The sequence below is a fragment of the Rhamphochromis sp. 'chilingali' genome (assembly GCF_963969265.1).
Source record: "Rhamphochromis sp. 'chilingali' genome assembly, chromosome: 2".
In the NCBI taxonomy this organism is placed as follows: Eukaryota; Metazoa; Chordata; class Actinopteri; order Cichliformes; family Cichlidae; genus Rhamphochromis; species Rhamphochromis sp. 'chilingali'.
Genome location: NC_137930.1, coordinates 26,390,454 through 26,415,110, shown reverse-complemented (window position 1 = coordinate 26,415,110; position 24,657 = coordinate 26,390,454). Strand labels below are relative to the sequence as shown.

General features: G+C 40.8%; 2 protein-coding genes across 6 annotated transcripts in view; one reads left to right on the top strand and one right to left on the bottom strand.

Moving 5' to 3' along the window:
- Nucleotides 1-8,047, bottom strand: part of mrrf (mitochondrial ribosome recycling factor) — a 28,786-nt gene extending 20,739 nt beyond the window's left edge. The window contains exons 1-4 of one of the 2 annotated variants that reach the window (XM_080874193.1): nt 7,906-7,958; nt 4,294-4,393; nt 3,275-3,451; nt 2,987-3,139 (exon numbers count right to left, since the gene is read on the bottom strand). In XM_080874193.1, coding sequence (XP_080730319.1) covers nt 2,987-3,139; nt 3,275-3,449 — 328 coding nt within the window. In that variant the 5' untranslated portion in view covers nt 3,450-3,451; nt 4,294-4,393; nt 7,906-7,958. Of the gene's footprint in view, nt 1-2,986; nt 3,140-3,274; nt 3,452-4,293; nt 4,394-7,905 lie in introns of both variants that reach the window. The other variant, XM_080874192.1, reaches the window with a different exon arrangement.
- A 108-nt stretch (nt 8,048-8,155) lies between these two features.
- rbm18 (RNA binding motif protein 18) lies at nt 8,156-23,691 on the top strand. Of its 4 annotated transcripts, XM_080907942.1 has the most exons (7): nt 8,156-8,363; nt 9,334-9,447; nt 13,903-14,029; nt 14,818-14,904; nt 18,339-18,451; nt 18,984-19,084; nt 21,882-22,019. In XM_080907942.1, the coding sequence occupies exons 2-6, from the start codon at nt 9,341-9,343 to the stop codon at nt 19,066-19,068; spliced, it is 519 nt and encodes a 172-aa protein (XP_080764068.1). In that variant the 5' UTR covers nt 8,156-8,363; nt 9,334-9,340; the 3' UTR covers nt 19,069-19,084; nt 21,882-22,019. The 4 variants fall into 4 exon arrangements, 3 of the variants coding, with proteins under 3 accessions (XP_080764068.1, XP_080764066.1, XP_080764067.1); XR_013974672.1 differs by having other exon boundaries at nt 18,339-19,084; nt 21,882-21,928; XM_080907940.1 differs by lacking the exon at nt 18,339-18,451 and having other exon boundaries at nt 8,158-8,363; nt 21,882-23,691.
- The last annotated feature ends 966 nt before the right edge of the window (nt 23,692-24,657 follow it).

Sequence of the window (24,657 nt, the reverse complement as noted above, 5' to 3'; positions counted from 1 at the left end):
ACAGCGCTAGTTTCCAAGTCACATTACCCATCTGCGATGACCATGAGATGGTGGGCGTAGCACTGATCTCCCTCTCTCTGCATTTATCTGTCTGACTTTCTGCTACGTGTTTGCTGCACACATAAGTACAGACTCATGGCAACAAACAGCAGTACATACAGTCATACACTCACTCTCATAAGTTTAATGAGAGCCAGATGAGAGGTTCATGAACAACACACACACATACGCTCGGACAGCTGACGTCATCCCATTCCACCATCTCATCTCTGCTGTCAACTCTAAGTCCTGCTGCCTCCCTGGATTACTGTCCAGCTGGACAGAGGAGAGGGGGATGAATGGACCAGAGGAAAGGAGCGAGGGATATATAGATTAGGGGGAGGGGACACAGGAAGGATGACAGAACAGAGGGATGGATGCAAAAAAACGGTAGAAAGGACTGGAAAAAGAGGAAGCGATGAAGGGAACTTTTAACTGAAACGTGTTATAAAATTGTAAAAAGGTGGTTTAAAAATTTCTTATGTGGTCTTATCTAGTCAAAAGACAAAGTATGAAGCTGAGAAGCACTGGAAAATTATAAGACAAAAGTAATAGAGGCAGGGCTCCACACAGAAAATGACTCAGAGCAAAAATCAATTGAGTGATAACCGGATTAGAAAAAAGAAAAGTTGGGAATGTGAAAAGCAAAGCTGGACACTGAAGGGTTCATGATATTGTATGTGTCTTCATTCTGTGTAAAAAAAAAGAAAAAAAGGAATATTACACTAAAAGCAAATCAGATACGTGTGCGGAAGAAAAGTGGAACAAATTCAAAGTAATTTCAGTTTGAAGTCCGATTCAGGCAGCTGCCTCGTCCCCGGGGAGCTTCCATTACACACCCCACCTCTGACTCCCCGAGCGCGCCCCCATTTATTAAAATGCAGAGAGGAAAAAAAAAAAAGAAAAAGGCTGTGACCTGGATGTACTTGGGGAAACAGGGGCCAAGGCGGGGTCAAGGTAACATCAAATAGGGATCTCTTTATGCTAAGCCTTTTGGCGCCGTGTCCGAGAAAGACTTTGATTCCAAAAGTTTTAAAAACGTTAAGAAAAAGCCCCCCTGTTAACTACAGTGCACGCTGTGCACACTATATTTGGACAGTTACCCATTTTTTCCCTCCAGTATGTTAATTCTGAAACGAAATAATGGATACCACATTAAATGTCTTCCTCTGGCATTAATATAACCCCTAAAAACTCATCTGTCTTCATCATAAATACATATTTTCCTCTAAAGATGTGAACAAGAGCAAGTTTTCACATTTTAGGATGAAAATTAGCCCCAACCCCACCTCTCAAAAACATGCAGCTCACCTAAACACTCTAAGGTTTCAGCTGTAATTCGAGCAGGTTTGCAGAAATCTGAAAAGAACTAAGTGGGAGACGTAATTCTTTTAACAGCTTAGGAGCACAAAAGTAAATGGAAAGATGCCCGTGAAGGAAAACAATAATAATAAATGCTTAGAATCATTTACACCATTACCAGCATGATGTCTATCGACTTCTCCAAGGCTTTAACTGTTTATCGTCATCGTCTTTTAGATTCTCTCTTTCTCTCTCGTTCAATTTTAATGGATCATTTACTACAAAGTTTGATCAGAATTGATTGAAGACCTTTCAAACTATCGGGTTTACAGACAGAATGTCAAAAACATAACCTCCCTGGTGGTGGTAAAGATGAGCAGAGGTTTCTCCAACATCATCTGCAGTACATAATATCATCAAAAGACTCTCTGTATGGTGACATCATCAAAAATTAATATTGGCCGCCTGTGATCTCCAAGCTCTCAGGCAATGTGGATTAAAGACTGATATGATTCTGTCTTTGAAATCACTGCATGGGCTCAGGAACATTTCAGAAACCACCGTGTGTGAACACCGTTCACCGTGATGGCCACAAATACAGGTTAAAGCTCTGTCAGACGAAGCCACACATGAACGCGATCCAGGAATGCTGCCATCTTCTCTGTTCGGCAAAGTGGAAAACTGTTCTGTTGTCAGATGAATAAAAATGTGAAATTCTATTTGGAAAATATGGACACTGGACTACACAGGAGAGGGACCGTCCAGCTTATTATAAGTACTCAGTTTAAAAGCCAGCATCTCAGATGGTGCATTAAAGCCTACAGAACTGGCAGCGTGTACATCTGGAAAGGTACCATCAACGCTCAATGGTTTTAGAGCAACATGTGCTTCAATTCAGACATCATATCTCAACCAGTCAGTAGCACGGCTTTGTAGCAGAAGGGTGCAGTGCTGAACAGGCCTGCTGGCATTTCAGACCTTTGACCAGCTGAAAATGAAAAATATGACAAAAAAGACCTAGGACTGCTTAGCTAGAAACTCATAGCAGACACAAATGGGACAACATTCCTCTCCCAAAAGTCCAGCAGCTGGACTCCTCAGTCCCCAGATGCTTAGAGACTGTTGTTAAAAGAAGAGAGGATGCAATGCAGTTTAAAGCTTTTATGAGACTTGTTGCTGCAACCACATCTCAAATTCAAAATAAGACAATAATTTTCTTAAAATGTTAGATTTCCTCAGTTGAAATAGTTGATATTATCTATGTTCTATTTTAAAATGTTGTTTCTGCATTTTGCTTCCATTCACATTTCACACAGAATCCACAGGCCTTTGTGGAAGATTCCTCTTTGTGATATCCTTGTTATGTGAGGCACTGGTGAGCTTTTCTGTGCATGAACAAAAGCTGGACGAGCACACAGGTAAAGTTTAGCTGCCACGTGTTTAACTGTCTTAATGTTTTCAGTCTGGACTGTACGTACATGAAGTGATGTCTGAACGTTTCTTTTAACTTTAGAGGTAATGCTTTCATGCTTCATCTGCCTTGTTGGTAACCCTTTGTTCTCTGCTTTGAACTTTGTACTAAAACAAGAGGAATGAAAGGCACAGTCCAAAAAAGAAAGAAAGAAAAGTACGATAAGCTCACTACCTGGCGAGGTTCGGATGCTGAGGTTTCGTGTGAAGTCATCTTTGAGCGAATCGAGAACAGTGGTCATGTCCTCCTTCACTTCATCCAGACTGATGATGTCTTCCACCAGAGATGAATTAATGTTCACCTTCCCTGACTGGCCCTTTGCCTTGGCTTTGAAGATTAAACGAGAGAAAGAAGGAAAAAGCCGAGGGAAGAGTGGAGACTTATCTAGATAAATAACATCACATTTGTGCCAGCAGAGTCATGGAAGTTGTACAAGTTAACTTCAGAAATCTCCTCACTGACCTTTGGCCTTTTTGGTGGCGTAGAGCCTGATGCATACAGCAGGAGCAGGGTGGTGGAAAGCGTCAGGAGCCAGAAGAGGCCTAAGACTGACTCTGGATGTGAGCGGAGACCTGACATGTCGCAGCAGGGGCTGACACAGGAGAGGCCGCAGCAAGCTCAGATGATTCAAAGCCATAACTGTTGACACCGGAAAGGGGGGGGGGGGGAAGAGTTTAAATTAACAAAACATTTTAAAGTAGATAAATGCCATACAGCTGAGTTTGGAAGGGCAACATGTGATTACATTCGACAGAGCTACAATTCAATCAGAAAAGCAGTTGAAAGCACAGCTGGTAATATTAATCAAAATGAGGTAATAGCTCATATCAGCCAGCAGGAGGTAGGCCTTCATCTTCTTCTAACAGTACGGCACCCTAGTCTGTGTGCACCTCAGTAAATGCATGATAATTTCTGACAGAAGTGCAACTAAATCAAAATGAATGCAACCTACTAATCTGTCATCTTCTACATTTGCTTTGTAGCATTTCTGTTACGGTCTCCATAAATTATTAAAGCATTCAAATCAAATAAAAGGGATTGACTTGCAGATGAATGATCAATATTTGCTCTTTTGTAAGTAAATGAAACCTGTTATTAAGTGAGAGCACATAATGACATCATAAACTGTTTGCTTGATAAACAGCTGATCTGATCTAATTTTTTTCCAAAGTTCTGTAACTAATTTTTTTCCCTGTGAGGTTTATAAGTGATCTTTTACTCTGTTTCTGACTGTGAACATGCTGTTATGTTACACTATCCGATAGAGGTTTTTTCAGTCCCTTTGCCACGGTTGTGTAAATTCAAGTACCTAGCCGTGCAGATTGTCTTTACAAATGTTCACTCTAAAGAGCTCGAGCGTGGTGCTGTAAAAGGGTGCCGCTGTTTCAAAAAGTCACTTTGTGAAAGTTCTTCCCTTGTAGATATTCCACAATCAGCCCTGAGTGGAGTGATATTATTGCAAAATAGAAGCTTTTAAATACCACAGCAACACAGCCAAGGAAGCACGGTGCTGTCGCCTCACAGCAAGAAGATCCTGGGTTTGAATCCAGCTGGGGCCTTTGTTGCATGTTCTTCCTGTGTCTGCACACAGTCCAAAGATGCGCATGGGGTTAGGTTGCTAGGTGATTCTAAACTGGTCGCAGGTGCGAAGGTGAATGGTCTTGATAACTGTTCATACCTCCTCTGGTATTAACATCAGCACAAAAACTGTGTGCTTAAAGTGTCATGGAGTGGGTTTGTGTAGGTGGCCAACTACGTTTACCTTTATAGTGTAACTAAGTCTTTCTTTTTCCCCACTCTGTGCAAACGTTGTAAACCTGCCAGGGACTGCAGATGAAAATCAGCCAGTGTAACTAAAGCACATTTACACGAGTCTCGGTGTGCATGTTAATGTGCACGATCCCCTTAGAACATAATAAAAAAAAGAAATAAACTCTTTTCATGAATAATCATGTGCGTGTTTGGGTTGTGAAACAGAGATAAAAGCCTATGAATAAGAAATTCTTGAGAGCAGCTCAAAAATTACTCATCAACTGATCTAAATAAATAAAAGTTTATTATTTTTCTGGTATTCCAAAAAAAATGAATCCTTTCCACCTGAATTACAGCCCATGCATTTGACCAGAGTTTCTCTCGAAGTAGAACACAGACGGTTGGTTCTTATAAATCCATCCACACGTCACTGTTTTTGTGAAGCTTTCAACAGTCAGCTCTACCACCTACATTACATTCAGTTACACTCATACACTTAAAAACATGCCATTTCTCATAAATCTGTGGGATAAAGCTAACCATTATCTCAGCCCACGCGCACTCGTCTGGGCATTCCTGAGGGAGGAACCTCCTATTCAAAAAACCCCCCAAAAAACAACAATATGACAGCAGGCCCTGCCTTTCAATGGACGAATCACACCCCACCTCACAAATAGGCTCTTGACTGTGAACTGTGTCACTGACCCACGGTGTGCACACACAAGTGCAGAAAAACACGGAGATATTTAAGCCCCCAGACACAAACAAGACTCTAAAGCCTGTCTTTCACAGTCAGTGGTTGTGAACAGCGTGCGGTGCACTGCTGCCCGCCTGACATCTTCTATTGTGCCTCGTGTATTTATAACTGCGACCTGTGAGGGGAAACACACCGTCTGAACAGTCTTAATACCCGAATTGAACATTTTAAGTCAAAGGCTGTGTCACAGTGAGCTTTAAACAAGCCACTGGGTGTGGTTTGTCTCCAACCAGACATGACACTGACCTCACTGTTCGCCATTATACCTCCAGCTACCACTAATCCCCCGGAGTCAATCCAACGCTCACTCCAGATATTAACCAACATCCAAACTCATTCCTTTGGCAATATTTAGGCTACACAGTACACCACCACCTCCAGTACAAGCCCAAAACAGGCATCCACGGCCGGCAGGTTTCCCAGCAAGTATGATGCGACACGCCACAATGTGGCAGAGACGATAGGCCGAGATGCGGGACGGTGACAGATCTCTTTAAGAAGCCAGCCGAGCAGAAAGAGTGAGGCACAGGTGTTCAGTGGGATACTGTAGCCTCACGTCCTGTAGATTTCACACACACGGCAGCAGCTGCAGACACACCCTGTGTCTTCCAGCAGCAGAAACCAGCTGGTGAACCCGCATGCTCTCTCTCCTTTCGCTCTGCAGCCTGAGCAGCGAACAACACAGCAGAGTATCTGATGATGTTCTGCGTGGCTCTGCCTCCTCAAACAAGATGTTCATGCTGGGAGCGAAACAAATTATTTTCTTCTCATTAAAAACCATTGAGCGCACCTGGTTTAGTGTGTAATGAATTCCTAAACTTTCCTCAAATGTTCTTTTTTGTCTAATACCAAAAATGCAAAAGATCCCCAAATTTTAGAAGCAGGCACCAGACAATACTTCACATTGTTACAGGCTTGAGGATGCCATCAATTCAAACTAATCATTTCATCACATAGTAGCACTGCAGTTCGACTGATATAACAATCAATCAGCATAATGTGTTGATGAATATGTTTTTACCACAGCATAATGTAGAAATGGAGACTCATTTCTTGTGACCAAGTCTTAGTACCCAGTGTTGAAAGGTGCAGCTGGAGTAGAGAAAAGGTTCTCTGGCAGAGCTTTACTCAACGAAGCAAAAGTGCTACTATTGCTAAAGTGGTTTTTTTTCTTGTTTTTTTTTAAACCATCATAGTACAAAAACAGGAGTGGCACACAGCTGTTTATTTTGGGTGATTGAATGCGTGACTAAACCTTCTTGTCTTTACACTCTGTGCGCGATTAAAATAAGGTTTGATATCTTGCCACACTGTCTCATGTTGTGAATTTAATTTTGAAAAAAGTCCCAAATTTTGAAAAAAAAAGTCACGAAGAATGTTATATCTGTGATAATGAACACAATTTATACAGCAACAATTCATAATTCAGCTTTGTCACACATCATATTTAAATGACATGGCTTTACAATTAGACAAAGGCACGTGTCTCATCCCTGCTTCCCCCACACACTCTGTCTACAGAGAAAAAGAGTAAATATCCAGTCAGCAGAAGTTCTCTGGTTGAACTGTCTCTGGAGGCCAGAGAAAAATGGTCAGACTGCTTCAAGGTGACAGGAAGATAATAATAACTCTAATAGCTACTAGTTACGACCAAGGTATAGACAACAGCATCACTGAGTGCACAACGCGCCGAACACTGTGGGTTACAGGAGCAGAAGACCACACTGGGTGCCATTCCTGTCTGCTAAGAACAGGAGAGCGAGGCTATAATAAACGCGATCTCTCCAAAATTAGACAACAGAAGACTGGAAGATGAGTCTTGATTTCTGCTGCAGCAAGCATCCATCCTGCCTCAAATCAGCAATGATGATGCAACCCATGGCACAGTTTTAAATAGCTCAAATAACACCAGAAAGCACTGGTTTCTTGAAAATGACAGTGGGTTTACTGGACTCAAATGGCCCCCAATCCAATACAGGTAAGATGAACCTAATATCCAGTGAGTCTAAATATGTAAAAACAGGAACTATTGCTTATGTACGTGTTTTAATGGACCTTTTCACAGACTTCCTGTTACCCAGCTGGGTATGAAAGTGATAATTTTGTAGTTTTTCCGACTATAAGAGGACAAACTAGAGCAACATGACACAGCATCACCTAGTTTTACTGACACCAACAGTAAATTCACAATTAATCAAATCAAACACACAAATCAATAAGAAACGTGCGCCCCAGCCATCTATGGGGCACATCACATGCGCAACTTAACATGACGTTAAAAATTCACATGTTTTTATATTACTGTGGACTCGCTCCTGCATACAGCACCAGAACGATTCGGTGCAAATTTCACAGCAGTTACAGCAGTTGGGAGCTATCATACAAGCCCATGCACATTTAGGTTAACCAACTGTACGACTCTATAGCTGAGGGGTTGAGAAGGTCAGTAAGACTTCTCTCCATTCTTACAGGGGGCAAACTGAACCAAAGTGAACTGTGTTCAGCACAGTGCTACCCTTAATTTCAACAACAACCCAGCAAAATAAAAGCCTCAACTGTAAAGTGCACCAGAACACACACTTACTTCAAAAAGTCTTCACAGAAGCGTGTCAGCCTGGGCAACAACCATCGGGGAAAACGCGTTTGACATCTATTTCGTCATCACCACGAGACTGTACGTTATGGCCACCTGGTAGATGTTCGATATCCGTACAGGTTACACTGACTGGGCGGGGTTACCGACTAAGAGGACACTGGAAGCGTTGTAGGAGAATGATATAGGCGATACCAAACAGTAACCGAGTGCTCCCATAGGACTCTGCGCATGCTCAAACAAACTACGTCATCACCCCGCGCCTTTGTTGTCAGACGGTAGCGAGGTATCGTCAGAGCTAGCTCGCCTAGTCTCTAATATAGAACGAAAACAGTTTAGGAAATGATTAATTTGACGTTTTGACGCACCAGAATCATCCCGAAGGTGGGATCAGTGGTAAATCAATTCGAAGAATTCGCCAGCGAAGAGGAAGTTTGACAAACAACGAGGTAAACGGAAACTCACTTAGCTAATTGCTGCAATCCACTGCTCTTCTATAACGAAGTGACTGAGAGCTCATCTTCATCACATATGTTACCACCTGCATAACCGTGTCTGGTTTAACTCTACCCGGGCGGATCTATCCGAAGAAGTTCCGGAGTTAAGGAGTAGAATTGTACGGTTTGTTAAACTAAGATTATTTGCTTAGCTTTTCCCAGATGTGGAGTCGGAGTTTTGCTTTTTCAGATGTTTTCAGGAACTATGTGTTTATTTGACAGTGCGAGGAAGTAACCCACACTACGTCGTTTCCTGATTCTGTTTCCTGATTAAGTTAAAACCCCTGTTATGAATACATACATCGGCACAACCTTTGCGCACATATTGCACACAACTGCTTTAAATTTTAATTGAATGAAATTAACTGAGTTAGATTAGAAAATCCCTAAAATTCACTGTTTAATTGGACACTTTTCAGAGATTAGATCATTGGCGTGGTAGTGGCTATGTCGTAGAAAGCATGTTGGTGGTGAAACTGCCAAGCAGAAGGAAGAAAAAGGTTCGTGGATGTAGGGAAGGAGGACAAGGAGGGTTGTTGTGACAGAGGAGGATGCTTGGGATAGTGTCAGATGAAGGAAGATGATCAACTGTGGCGTCCAATAAAGGGCAGCTGAAAGGCAAAGTTTTGAGACTCTTTATTATTTATGTGCAGTTAATGTGGAAGCTGTTTATCTGACGCTTTACTTTTTTGACCTTTCCTGGATTTTTCCTTCAATGAGGGTATAATTAGCTGAATATCTGTATTTGGTTGAGCGTGCAGATGCCCAATAGGTGTCCAGGTCTTCTCTGGTAGGTTCCTTCATGTTCCAGAGATTTCCAGAGGCAAACGCCCAGCTGTTGAGTGTCTGAGCTCCTCAGCTCCATGCAAATTCATACTTGCGATAATCAAAAACTCTGCCTTTTGCTTCTTTTATCCCACAGGTTCCACATGTCATCGGCAGCAGAGACAGTCGAAAATGCCTCTATTATTTCAGAGAGCACGGCCCATGATGGAAACCGCTTGTGGATAGGAAACATTGATCCCAAAATCACAGAGTGAGTAAAAAAAAAGTCAGCTTCTGCTTTAACGCAAGCTCATATTTCATCTTCATTGATCCACCAGATATCACTTTAGATAGTGTAAATTATCTACAACACTTTAATCCGTTAGTAATGATTACAGGGATCTGAGCTCATAGTCAAAGAGCCACTGGGATTACAATAGAGCTGTGCCATAGTGAGCATTTTTAGGAGTTAAATGTAACGTTTTCAGCGTCAAATGTGCGAAAGCGCCACTTTAATATGGAGTAACATTTAGTGATGGCTTTTAGTGGGTGATCTGTGGTCACTGTAATAGATGGTATGAAACTGAGGCATTGGTTTGTACCTTCTACCCCATAGAAAGGCAATGTATTGTGTGTCCGTATATGATTGATTAACTGTGTGTGTAGAGTGTGTGTGTGTGTCACAAGCTGAGACTGAGCAGACAGGGCTGGGTGTGTGAAAGAGAGGCAGTGAAGCGCGGAGACCTGCTCGGCTAAGGAGCAGCCATCATTCCTCAATCACCTGCCCTGTTTACTGTTTCTGTGTCAACCTGGAGCTCTGTGTGTGTGTGTGTGTGTGTGTGTGTGTGTGTGTGTGTGTGTGTGTGTGTGTGTGTGTGTGTGATGTTTGGGTGGCAGCTGGTAGAGGCTTTGACACCCAGAAGAGTCTTGACAGAGCATCACATGCAAATCCTTTTTGTTCCTCCTTCTTTGTGTTTGCTGCTGAATGCTAAAGACATCCCTGCATATGCTGTGATGAAGAGGAGGTAGTTTTTTGGGGTGAGGGGTGTGTTTGTACGCCTGTGGGGGCTGCTGGAGAATGTACGGGCAGCAGCTCTGGTGGGCGTCTAGACAGGCGTTTCCTTCCCCTTTCCCTGCTCTGCTCTGCTTCTTCTTAAATGGCCCTCTACTTCTCAGTATGGAGGGAAAACAAGAGAAATGCTCAAGGCCCCCGTTGCTGATTGGGAAGATTAATTAGCTCCGGGATAGCACGCAGTACCCCCTGTGTTTGTCTGGGTGAGCCAAACTCCCTGCAGATGCAAGGTGCTGATGCCACAAGGAAAAATGATTGAACTGAAACAAACTGTTCTCAGCATTTAAAATCAATACAACTTTAAACTGCCCCCAATCTTAATTTATATCATTTTATTACAAAAGATGACATGAGTAATTTATTCTGTGAGGGTGAAATTTTATTTCTTTGAGCTTGGATCATTTGAAAATACAAAAGTGTGCAAAAGTCTTAAGCCCCACTTGATTTCTTTATATTTTGCTTCCAGTGATACACACTTTGTCTTTTTTTAAGCAGTAGTTCTCCAGGCTTTCTGAAGGTGTTTGAATGATTTTTTTTTTTTTTTAGATTGCACCCATCTTCAGTCCAGTCCTTGTACCTGGTCGTCCCAAAGGAATGTTTTTTGTTTGTTATGACACTTAACACTCACCTATGAAAAGTTTTAAAAAGGCACCTAACAAACTAGATGAACCAATGTTGTGTCTACACATAACACACAACTTAGAAATGAACCAATTTTAATGTGTATCTTTAGGTATATTGTGACTAGCAGCCTGTCACAAAAGTATATAGTTTGTTCCAATTTCTGTAGTTGAATCTACACTGCCAAATATAATTGGGTTTGACTTGGAGGAAACAGTATTTTGCAGTAGCAAGGTGATTTCCAAAGAACTATCAGCTGAAAACTTGGCATTTTGATTTTGATCCACAACGCAATACCATCTGGAAAACATTTGAATAGCAGCGGCTTCCCAAAAACACTACCAATGCAGTGAAAGCATACCTGGATAGACAAAGACACAGTTGAACACTGGACTGGCCTCCCCAGAGCGCAGACCTCAACAGTACTGAAGCAGTGTGGGATCATATTTGACAGAGAACAGAACAAAAGGCAGAAACATCCAAAGAGGAGCTTTGACTATCCTTCAGGAAGCCTGGAGAACTATTCCTAAAGACTTCTTGTAAAATTGTTGCATTTTTCAGTGCTGGCGTTTAGGTGAGATTTAGTTCTGTTTCATGTTTTCAGTGCTGTTTTAGGTGGTTCAGGGTAAAACGTTACACTTAATTTGAATACAGTGAAAAGCAGCACTGTGATTTTGTGTGAAGTCCTGTGCACCGTTCTGTTTGATTATAAGCTTCCCTGTTGAGAGAATTATGAAATTTTCCTATGAGTTCATCTCTTACAATGAAGAGAGAAGAATTTATTCCACGCGTGATAATTAAATTGACCTTTTCTGCTTTTCATCCTGTTCAGATATCCATTGGGTTATGGGGAAACTATGATGTTGTTTCCCTTTTAAATTTTCAGTAAAAATCCCACAGTTCCTGTCACAGTGCTAGTTGTCAGTTGCACGCTCTTTTACTCTTTACAACTGCAGATAGCTGCATTGTCAAACAGTCAAACCCTAGCTCCTCCTCTCCAAATTCTTCCCTTCTGACCTGCACTTTTCTGGACCGAACCTTTTGTCTTATCTTTTTCTGGACTTGACTCACATCCCCCCCTGTCCCTTCCTTCCTCTCCTCTTGTTTCCTAACTCTTGTATCTGTCATACCTGGCTTCTCACCTCCTCTTTTCTTTTGCCTTGTGCTCCTCTTCCTACACCTTTCACCTTGCCATCAATATCCCCTCTCTGAACTTTAGTCTCCGTTTGCTCACCTTTCCCTCCCTTTCCTCCCCCTTCTCTTCCCCTCTTCCTCTGGTGGGTTTTACAGCCCCCAGGAGGAGCTCTCCATTGTGGTTTAGCATCCAATAAGGTTCTTAGTGTGTAACCTCTGTTAAAAATACACATATGCTCAAACGTCTAACTATATAGCTTTTTCAAAGGACGGCATAGTTCACTAGTGCACAGTTTTTGTTTACTGAAGTGTAAACAACAACTTAAGTGTAATCTAGGGCTAGATGAGCCACTGTCACATGGGGAGGCTTGCAGGGTGTTGTCTGGGAAAAGCAGAAACTGTCGTCGGTCTAAAGCCCCCCAGGGAGTCGTAGAAGACATTAGTACAACCTGTAGCTTAGAACCTCGCTTCACTCTGAGAATGCCACATCAAGTCCCTTGCACATACACTGCACACTTGCACATTGACATTTTTCTGGTCTCTCACACACACACAAACCACTTGAGGATTAAAAATAACAGGCTCCTAAACAATAAAAGGCTGAAGCATTAATTTCTCTTTAACAGTTATACAAAACACCTGGGGTCACTCTGAGGCCTGGACAGTCACACAAGGCAATGGCACCAAATCAAGAACACAGGAGGGCGTCTGTTGGACTCTTTTCTTCGAGCGTTTCAGTTTTTTCCCCTGTGACAGAAGACAAGAACATGTAAACAAAAATAAAATCAACGAATTGCTGAAAATGTTTGGCTTCAACTGTTTGTGCATGTGCACGCTCCTTGGGTTGACACAAAATATTAAAGTATACAAATGTGTAACTGTAACCTTTTTTTTTTTTTTTCGTAAACTGCTGATTGAGTTGGTTTGCAAACAGTTACGGGTGTTGTCGTCTTTCATACAGTGAGGACTGCTAAAAGCCGTTTCTTTGCCTTCACTCAGGAACATGAGGAGTTAATTCTGTGGTGGTTTCAGTGACTAATCAGCAGGGCGATGTGTTGTTTCTTGTTGAGGAGTTTTCACAGTGATTCAAACTTGTTCTTGGACCTCAAACAGTTACATGAGTCCATTGACACTCTTACAATTTTGCTAATTGATTTCACCATTTCAGTCATTTTTTGAGCCTGACTCACACAGTTGACCCCAGCATCTCGAATGTGTCAGTATATTGGAACTTGGGATGGACACTTTTTCCTATTTTCTTCTTAACGAAATGGAAAAGCACGTGCTGCTCAGTTTGTGTTGAAAACAATCAATCAGCCCCGGGGTATTTACAGTAGTGTAGCAGCGAATCTAGTCTCCAAGTGACCCTGAACTCATTGCTCTTTTCTGTACTGTCAAAAGAAATGTTTTTTTCCCATGGCTGCAAATTGCTGGTTAAACGCGCGCGCACACACACACCTACAATCTCACAAACACTGCATAGCTCTTCAGTGACCACATGTATGCTCATTTGTAGTCCTAAGCAGCGCCGCACAGTCAGTGGAGGTTGTTTGTGCAGATCTCTGTGCTCAGGGGGGATTTTAAGCTTCCTCTGTTTTATTCCCTCATTGTCCTGCTACTGTATCCTCAGCATTGTCTCAGTCAGAGATTTACTGTCACCGGCCTGCCACACCAGCTGGCCTGCTGCTAAAAAGGTGTCAGGGAGAGAAAGCTGTCATTCTCATTAGCCCCACTTGACAGATTTACGGGGGCCAAATACAGCATGGACTGAGACCCTTTTGCAAAATATCAAAGTCATTTTGCCTTCTTATTTCCCATTTTCTGTCTTTACGGAGCAGTCTTTTCTTACACTTTTTTTTTGCTCTCTCTCTCTTTCGCTCTCTCGCTCTCTCTCGACAGGTATCACCTGGTGAAGTTGTTAGAGAAGTTTGGCAAAGTGAAACAGTTTGACTTCCTGTTTCACAAGTCTGGGCCTTTGGAGGGACAGCCACGAGGCTACTGCTTTGTCAACTTTAGCACCAGGGAGGTACGTGCAGCATGTTTATCTGCATATAAATGTCAGTTGTGTTAAAGTTTGTTTGTTTTTTTTAAACCCACAGAATGTGGCTTTGTACACTAGTACGTAAACTCAGATGCATGAAATACCAGATTTATCATTTCTAAAAGTAAATCCTCAGTTGGCAGGAGTAAAACGAGTCATTTCATCAATATAGGAAAAATATTTGAACTTAAAGATCTGATGAGAAACAATTTTCATCCACTATGAGTTGGATGTTTTATGAAAATGACCCAAACTGAGTGTAAAAACGTTCATGAGTCAACCTGAAGCAGTGTGCGTGTGTGTCCTGTTGAAGTGGGCTTTATAGGGAGCAGGTTTAAGCTTCACAGGTTGTTTTGGAGCGTGCTGTGGGATTGAGATAAGCATCTAGTTTCACAGCTAGTGTCTATCAGTGGGATATGAAGCCCTCCCAAAAGGATTATACAGAGGAAGTGTGTGTTTATCTTTCACACTCACACACACTTACATGTAGACACGCTTGGATAAAGAACTGCATTAATATAATTTAGCAACAAAGCCACTTGCACATTTGATTAGATAAAACTGTATTTATTCACACTGCCTCTCATACACACAGCCACACACTCAGACACCTCAGTTATGGCCTTCTGCTGTTATGAGGACTAATGATTTAATCACTCGGATGCAATCATCAAAGCTGATTTTTAATCACGACTTAAAAGCCGCCCCTCTGTCTTTCTCTCTTTTCCTCTTCCTTGTTTTCTCTGTGTTTGTGTTTCTGTGGCTGCATGCAGGAGGCTGAGAGGGCTATCCAGTGTTTAAATGGGAAGCTAGCTTTGTCCAAGAAGTTGGTTGTGCGCTGGGCGCACGCACAGGTGAGGGTAAGTATCACGCTCACTCCCAGCATACAATACTGCTCTGAATGTGGCTGACATTTTGGGTTTAATCTGCAGGTATAGAGACTAAATATAAATATTAGATCTGTGCATTAGAAAAATGTTAGGCTCTCTAATGACCGAAGGGTTGGGAGAAATCACCAAAATATGTGATGGCAGAGGTCAATCTGGCTTAGGGTGAAAGATAAAAATGATCCGCCAGTAGTGGTTTTAATTTTAGTGTTTTTGCTGTCAGAGCCAGTTTACAGAGAGCACAGGGATCCCAGCACAACCAGCATGCCTGTCTGTTAACAATAGAAAGCCTACTGGCGAAGGGTGAAAGGATATCCTGTATAGAGACGAATCACGCCCTACACACACACAAACACATGGTAGAAGGGGGTCAAGGTCAACGCTGCCGCCTTTAAGAGAACACGCTGTGAGATAAATCTGCTCAAAGATTTACCTAATAACAGTTCAATCAACCGTTTCAAGCAAAAGTAGTGGCTGTTTATATTCATGCTTCTACAAGTGTTCATTTAAAAAAAACAATTTTTGTGCCACTAATAAAAATGACCTTGAACCACTTAAGTAACAATCTCCCAACATCTTTGCCACTCGCCTTAGCTCACATGCACTTTTTTAGGTGCGGTACTATGAAATCAAACATTTCCTTGCATAACTATTGTCCAGTTATGCAAGTCAGTTATGCAGCTTGCATAACTGCTGCATGTAAAAACACTTCCATGCAAGAAGCATCTCTAGCGTAGGTTATACTAACAGGAGAGCACGGTTAATCTTGTGAATAATTTAGTGTACTGTAGTGAGTGAATATAATCAGCTGAATGGGGTCTGGTTCTGACCCCTTTTTTTTCTTCTTTTTTTTAATAATTAGCAGTACGTGTAGGCTAATATAAATAATTCTCAAACTTAATAATTGTTTTATTCTTTTAAAGCTTAAAATGACATATTAACAGTATTTTTCAGGGTCAAGTTGGGGTCATCTTAGATTCAACAGACCCCAGACTGTAGCGTCAGGTTTGTTAATGTGAGGATTTATATGAATAAACAGGTTTTTGACTCTTTGCCTGCATGGCAGGCATACAGTAAATGCTGGTTCCTCTCAGTAAATACCATTTTCTGTCTATCAGCTCAGGCAGTTAAAACACAGTCTTGGAGAATATTTATCTTGCTGTCCTCTCTGCCGCATACGTGACTAACAGAGTCAGAGAAAGTGCAAGTTTTTTTAGGAATTAGTTTTTTAATTATAATTAAATTGTCAGTGGGTTATAGACTGGGGTTGACCTCGGCTTCCAGCGAATGTTGTTGGTATTCTTAAGCTTTGTTCTGTTAAAGTAAGCTAGATATGCGCAACCCCATTTTTCCACTCTGCTGCAGTGTGTTGATGGACGGTCGTGATCATGTGACCCAGCAAACTGTCCTGCTAGACTTGATTGCTATAATTAAAGTTTCACAACAGGGAGTATCTCCGCCTAGCCTGCAGACATGGATTTGCCTCCCTCCTGGCAGAAATGAATTCACACATCACCATTATCATGACCTTTGTGAAAATAAATTAATATTTCAACCACAGTCATCTTCACATTGTTCATCAATCTTTCTCCCTCATGTTGTAGACTCCCCCACATTTTCTTATTGTGAGTTTTAGGCGAGGAAAAGATTAGAGGTTTAAGCATGACCCATGTCGTATGTTCCAAAAAAGATGGCACCGCAACGCTCAACTTCACCCATCACCTCAGGAGCTTTTTCCTAAGAGGTATCTGATCATTAAACCTCCTTCTAAAGCATGCAATATGTGCGCTTTTCCCCTTTCTTAACCTTTGTTTGATGCATAATTTCAAGGGTTATGTTTCTTATTAGCTACAGAGATTACAAAATGGGGTCAATTGCAGATCACTGCCAATTCCAGTGAAGCCGGTATACTGATATTTCAAGTGGACTAGTCTGTGAAGTGCGAGTCACTAATTTTTGGTGGTGTTGAAGTTATCCAATCATCCAGGCTTACATCTTGACTTTATTTAAAGCTTTGAAATGGAGGGAATTACTCTGATGATTATTTATTTAAGGATGTCCACAATCCTCAGATTTCCAAACCTGCAAATGCAACTGTTAAAGATGGCGTATTTTATACCCATACTTATATAAGTAAGCTTATCTATGATGCATGCCACCTTTGGAGATGAAATGATTTGTGTGGCTAAAAGGGTGCAGTGCTAATTTATCAGCTTATCCTAGTGAGCTTAGTTAGCAAGTGCAACACACAAACACACTTATCAGCTTTATGCTTGTGTCAGGGCGCCTGCCGTGACCCTACCTGTAACTGAGTTACCCAGTTGGATGAGTAAAAAAAAATACCCTCACTCGGAGTTGATCTGAGGGTAAACTATTATTTTTTTTAATACCAGGTATGCAAGTTTTCTTTTTAATGCTGCAAAGTGGAGCATTTTAGCATGGGAGTCTTTGGGGTCTCATTCCTTTTTCGAGCCAACCTCAAGTGGTCACGAGAGGAACTACGGTTTTGTACACTTCTTCTTGGCTTTATTTGTTTGTACTCCGTGTTGTGTAATAGGCTTTTACTTTTAAAACAACTTGATATTTTAAAAGTAATCTATTACATTAAAGCATCATGTATGCATTAGTTACTCGTTTGAGTTTGTTTGCTTTACCAGAAACAATAAACGGTTTTCATTTAGTTTGTGCGTGTTGATTATTCATCCTGAGCGTGTGAAGTCTTCTTAGTATATTGAGTTTACTTCATGATATTTCCAGCACCTCCTCAACTATTTTACCACCCGGTTGGGTGAACTTGTTACTTGTTAGAAAGTAAAAGTTATTGGTGTCATATTGTAAGGTGATACATCCAACACTGAATGAATTTACAAAACAAAAGTTTAACTACATTTGCTATGCATTTCTCACTTGTCAGCCAATTATAGTGCAGTTATTTAGATATTTAGTTTTATTAACCTAATTTAAAATGCTATCTCCTGAAAAACAAATTTAACAACCCAAATTTAGCTTTATTTGCAGGTTTTGGAGTGTTTTCAGATTCAGTGTGCTCTTATTGGCTGCATTCAGATCTCTATGCATTCCAGCCACATGCCTTTAGGAATAGGTGGAAGGGAAGGGTCCTGGCTGGTTGCATGGTCATTGTTTTTACTCTTATTCTTGGCTATACATGTTGTTTATTTCATGGGACTGTATGTAGGAATGTGTGTGCGTGTGCTCTGCTGCATTTATGTAACTTCATGTAATGTCATGTGAGTCTGTCTCGCTTCCACCGGCTGAACTTCGCCAGATGGTTTCCAAACGTACTGCACACGGAAACTGCTGCGCCAAGTGCTGGAGCTTATCATTACCCATCATGTGACTGTTACTTTGTTTAGTTTTTCTTTTTTCTTTCTTTTTTTTCTCCACAGGTTTCAGTTTTGGCTGTTGGAGATGTTTGGAAGGTGGTTTTGAAAGGAATGAGTGCACGCGTTGGTTGTTGCTCATCAGCTGGTCCCACTTTTATCCTCGATCATCCCTTAGGGTGTGATTACAAGCCGGACGTGCTTGCTTGCTGCTTGGTTACTGTCTGTTTGACCGGAAACAAACAAGATCAATACTGTAGTTTAGTAATGTTCATATTTGTGGGAGAAAACTGGAGCTGACTTCAGAGACCTGCTGTTAGTATTTATTAGAAGGTCTGTTGTTTTCTAAATGTCTGCCTTATTTTATTTGGCCCTGTTCAAACTTAGACCTAAAATGTATCTCAGGGGTAAAATGCTGTTAAACTGATATTAATGATTAGGAATTGGAATTTTTAGAAAGTTAAAGTTTGATTGATGTGTACTGTGAGCTGTAATCTATATCACAGTCCACATTACATCTTTAGGACATATTCAGTCTCTTCCACTGATTGTCTGCTTCCCTGTATCTTGTGTATCTTCTGCCATTACTTACTCTACTTGTTATTTTACTCCTTCTGTTTATCTCTTTTCATCTGTCTGTCCATACACGTTTCCATCATTGTTTGTGTGGGTCTTTGTTTGTTTGTTTTTGCCCACGTATGTTGTTTACAGAGGTTTGAAGGTTTTCGTAATGACAAGACGATGCCTCCCAGCCTGGAACCGTCATGCAGCGGTTCAACAGAGGATGGATCCATAACAACCAACCACCTCAGGTTGGCATCAACAGCAGACACACACGCACACATATAAACTTTCTGCTGTTGTATCAGGTTTTGGTTTTTCTCTGAGTGTGTTCACATATGAGCTGAAGGCCTGAACTTTTGTATTTGAATGGATTTGAATTGGTTTCTAATCTGTCGGCACCCAGTGCAAAGATGAGCCAGTGGGCATCGAATTGCCTTCTTCTTTCTCTACCTGTCAGTCTTGCTTAAACCTAAGAAAGAATTTCTAGCAGTGAGAATGCTGCTGAAGTTTACCGTCTCCTACTACAAGAGAGAGCTCCAACTACTAAAACCTGAGCCTCATAACAGTTGCCATCCTCAGAGAAACTTTATTGCATTGAGAAGGTGATAAAATGGCAATAAGACAGTCTGCTACCAGTCAGCCTGTGATTGAACTGGATTAAGTTGGCATGTACACATGCAGTCTATATCTGATTAACTGTGATAAATCGGTGAAGATCGCTAATTTGGTGCTATCTCCTTCAATGTAAATGCACTTCAACTGCTTACATTCAGAGTCTAGCAAGAACCTCATAGATCCGAAACAGAAATTCAGATATTTCTGTTTATCTATTAACTTTTACATAGCATTGTAACCAGTTGGCAACCAGTTGAGTCATGTCCCCAACTGCAAAGAGACCAATTGCAGACGAGTTGCAACTGACACCAGTGTGATGGCAACGTTATAAATTAAACAGCAGTTATTTGCAAGCCTTCTCCGATCTGTCTGAGAGTGACTGCACTCAGTCCGAGTCAGACTGCGATTGTTTGGAGGCAGGTTGCCTTCCACTCGGTGACCTATGCATTGATTGAAAGTGGGCACTCATAGGTTAGGGTGTTGAATGCTTAAGCTCTGGGTGACCAGTTGGTTGTTATAACTACTTGCAGGGGGTCACTGAATGGGGGAAAAAATTTAAAAAAAGTAAATGCAATCAGTAGAAAACACTTGTTTATTTTTTTCCATTCATTCTTTTCCACTCATCCAACTTTGGGGGGAGGGCTGGAGAAACCCATGAAGCATTTCACCCACTCTGTGAGTGTGACCTTTTGTTACATCCACGATCACGTCTATCTTCTGACATACTGTAATTAAACCTTAATTAACCAAGCCAGCACAAATACATGAAAAACAGAAGTTTCAGACATATTTTGGACCGCATACGGGCCTAATGTTATCTCAAGAGCTGTTCTCTTTCTTTTAGTGTAGTCCAAGTACCTTCTGAAAACATTCACATTTAATGAAACATCCATTTTAAAAACAGTCTGAGATGTCTTAAGAAGAAAAAAAGAGCTATTTCAACAATGTTCCTCAGTTTTTCCTTGCATTACAATTTTACAGATCAAAGTGGATCTTATAAAAAAAAACACGCAAAACGCACACGCTTGAAACTAAACAATAGTATTTTACTCATTTATGATTGAAATAATCATTTATGATTTAGAAAAAGTTTAGCTATCCTCACAGCTCCACCTCTCCAGCAAGAGCAGTGCAATTTGTTAAAGAAAATGAGTTATTATTAGCTCCTCAGCCATTCTGATACTTTGTAAAGCTGTCCAGCAGGACTGGATTTGACCCTTTGCCAGGATGCATGTCTGACACCTCTGCTATAAAACATTCTTCACGGTACTCAACTGTGGTGCTGAAATTATTGAAAGACCACATTGGCTCCAAAGACATCAATGGAAGTGTTGAAATTCTGTCCGACTCCAAAGTATGCCATTATAGCAGCCACATTTGCAGCCCTTATTCCCATATACACACTTGCAGGTCAACCAATTAAATAAATAAAGTGCTGTTAAGTCACTCTGTGGCGTTTTCGCCTCCTACTGAGGTAATCCAGCCTAGAGTCACAGCAAAACGTGAAATACACAGCATGAATTTTATGCAGGCTACTCAGTGAGTATACATCCCACTGGCAACCAAAAAAAGGCAACTCTTGGACTTTAACCTGAACTATGATATTTTCCTTTACTATTTTGGGGCCTTTTTACCCTTTATTTTGATGGGATGTTAAAGAGAAGACACTCAGCAATTGGCCTCACGGTGGATTCACCTTACCATTGTGAGGTAAAGCAGTGCGCTGATCAATGATCTTTTCCTTAACATAAACAACAGTTTTAGGGGGATTAATAATGCATTTGCAGCCTATTTAAAATAAGACAAATGGAGTGTAAAAATGGTCAAATGCCAAATTAGGTTCCCCGGAGTGAGCAGACTCACTGAGCAGAGTGTTTTTTACCCTTTAAATGTGGAAGCTGTTAATTTTGTGTAAATATGTCGTGGTTGAAAAAAAAGAAGTAATTTCGTGTTGTTGTGCAGGAACCTCTCATCTATCTGCTGCAAACCTCAAAGTCACTCTATCCACACAGCACAAGAGAGGAAATATACACTATAGCTCTCTTTTTTTCCCTGATGGCCCCTCTATTGTTTTCCTCTCCAGTTTTTTTTTTTTTTTTTTTGCTACTTCTCGCGCATACTCATTCCCTCATTTCCCCACCGCCTCCCCACAAGCACTGCAATTTTTTCTCACAATCTTATCTCCTCTGCTTCTCCAAATTCTGTTTCACCATTTAAATAAAAGTAGTCCTCTGTTTCACTGTTCATTCTTCTGTATTTTATTTTAAACCTGTCCACCCCCCTCTCACTAAGACTGCTATTACCTCCTCTTTCTGTCCCCCAGAGTCTGTACATCAGTCCTATTTGTCCCTCACACTCAGTATCAACACTAGTATTTCCCCCCCAGCCTCGCTGCTAACACCTCCTCTCATTTTTTCCTTCTTCCTCCAGCACGAGTGCTAAGATCCGCGCCATCGAAGCCAAGCTCCAGATGATGGAGGAGAATCCAGACGATAGCTACTCAGGCCCGTCTGCCTACGTTTACAACAAGCCGCCAGAGAGGAAACGCTGGGAGCCCTACTCTAAATCACACCACAGCAACCAGAGCAGGCCCCGCAAGTTCAGGAGATGACCCATCCTCCCACTTATTCTATCCCCAGCCACCCACCCCTTCCTCTCTAAACCCAAAGCCAGCGTCTACACCTCAGCCCCCACCTCCACACAAACAGTTTCCACATTCAGTACTTTCGACTGTCCGATGTGGGGAAAATAAAAGCTCTCGAAGGTGAACCCTGACTGTTAAGGAGTAACCACAGCCATCATGGACGGCACCCAAAATGGGTTTTGGGTTGTTTTTTTTTTTAAATTATTTCAGGTCTCAGAATCATCGGTCATTATTTAGCCGGACATGTGACCCAAACCTGGCTGACGTGCAGGTCGGGCCTCTCGTCGGCCTGCCTCATCACGATTTGCAGCGATTGAACACAGTTGAAAGTGTTAAGCGGTGTAAACGCTGCTTCTCGTTTTGTTTTGAACACATCTTCTAACTTCCAGATCACATTATTTAATTAAGGAATATGTTTCTTTTGGAGGGCGGGTTGGGCTTCGGTTTGTCCTAATTGGTTACTATTAATGGAGTGTAAAAATAATAAGCCACAAGCCGCTTAGCGACTCTCACTGCGAGTTTTAGTGTGTGTGTGTGTGTGTGTGTGTGTGTGTGTGTGTGTGTGTGGGCGCGCTTGATTTCTCCCCCCTTTGTTCTTTTTTTTGTTTTGTTTTTTTTCTTGGATCTAATTTTATACGACTGTTTTTAATGACTTTTGCGTAGCATTTAGATCCATCCCTGGTCGCATTCTTGTTATTTAAAATTCTCCATTAAAGGTAAATAATCACTTCGCTCCTGTGTTTTTCATGTTGATGGTGTTCTTTGTTGCCATTAAAATATTTTGTTTCCATTGCCCAAAAGCTCCCTCTCCTCACCACATGTAACCCTTTCGTTTTGGGGGTTTTTGTTTGTGGAAAATCAGCCATCATGGATCAAATCATTTATTTATTACCAGAAAGAGCATCTATGTAACAACATTATCCACAATAATCATATAGTCTTAGCTATTGTAGCCTTTTGAGGCTCACTTTTCCCACTCTGGTATGATGAATATTAAGTAGTTTACTATTTTTGTGCAGTTCCTGTAAATACTTCCAATACTTTGTAGGCCTTTTTGTAAGACTGATTAATGTGGACACATTTTCCTTATTATAAACTGCATTTTTTTTTTCATTTGCTGTCATATTGGGCATTTTTTTCTTTATTGGAGTTTGAGGCTCTTATGATTTTTTTTAAAAAAAGAAAAAGAAAAAAAAGAGACGAAATCCCGATGAGACTGTAAACTGGATTTAATTGGCAGATGATTGAATTTGCTGGCCAAATGGCCTTTTCTGTTTTTGTGAGGTTACCAAGTAGGAACTGTTGGTCTACAGCTCGCAGCGGGCTAATTGTTGGAGAAGACGGAAGAGCACAATTTCGTGCAGACCGATGGACCAAATCCTACCTCTTGACATCACTCAGCTCTTCGTGGGATTTGTTTGTTGCTGTAAAATCATTCATGCGGCTGCAGAACATTTGTGAAATCCATTACAGCATTTTTTTTAAATTCTATTTTTGTTTTATTTTATTTATTTATTTTATTTTCCTTGCCTGTAATTATCTGTTTTCAATAAAGGGCCCACTGGATAAATATATCCTTTTTAGTTCATGGATACACATTCGGGTGTATTTTTTTCTTCTTTTTTTAAACGCTTGGATCATTTTTGATGGAATAATTCCTGAAGTGTAGATTTACAGATAATCATGGATCCGCTGTGGAAAGCGGGATGATTGACATATCGATCTAAACTATTGTAGGCTCAAACATATCCTGTAATTATAAAGCTCAGCCTTTTGTTTAATGGCTCCCTGAGTTTCTGTCAGCGTTTAGATTCAGTTACATCAGCTCCTATAGTTTATGTATTTATGTATATGTCTTTATACTTTTGCATAATTGTATTAAGGATTTACATTAAAAACAAACAAACACATTAATCTGTGGATTTAAACGTAGCGCCAGCTGTGTTTGAAAGATCTGTAAATCGTGAATATTTGCCCTACTAATATACATCTTTTAACTTATTACTTAAACATCGAATTTATTCTTATTTTTTAATGAATTTTAACTTCAACCAGTTTTATTTTATAAATACATGATGCCTTGAATCGCAATATTTATGTTCTTTAAATAACTGCAAGCATAGCGACAACTGGCATAAAATTATCCAAAATATTAACGGAATTATATTTTGAATCATGGAGTTAAATTAATTTCAGTCTCAAAATTGTCTTCTCTTTAATAATGACTATTTTTTTCTTATATATATATATATATAAATGAGTAATAAGAACATACATATGGTTTTATCCGCATATACACAACAATCAGCGTGTATATAACAAAAACTTTGGTTTTCGAGCGCAAACTTGTGCGTTAATTGCCGCATTGTTGTCCGCGGTCAACGCCAGCTGTATATTTCCAGTAGCAAATAAATGACAATCATATAAACAAGTATAATTTTATTTTTTTTCCCCTCTGCTGCTATAAGTGTCTAAGATATCAAACATCCACCAGCAGAGCTTTGAGGAATCAGAACTGTTCCGAACTGCGCGTCCAGCCTTCTCACGCACATGAAACTCTTT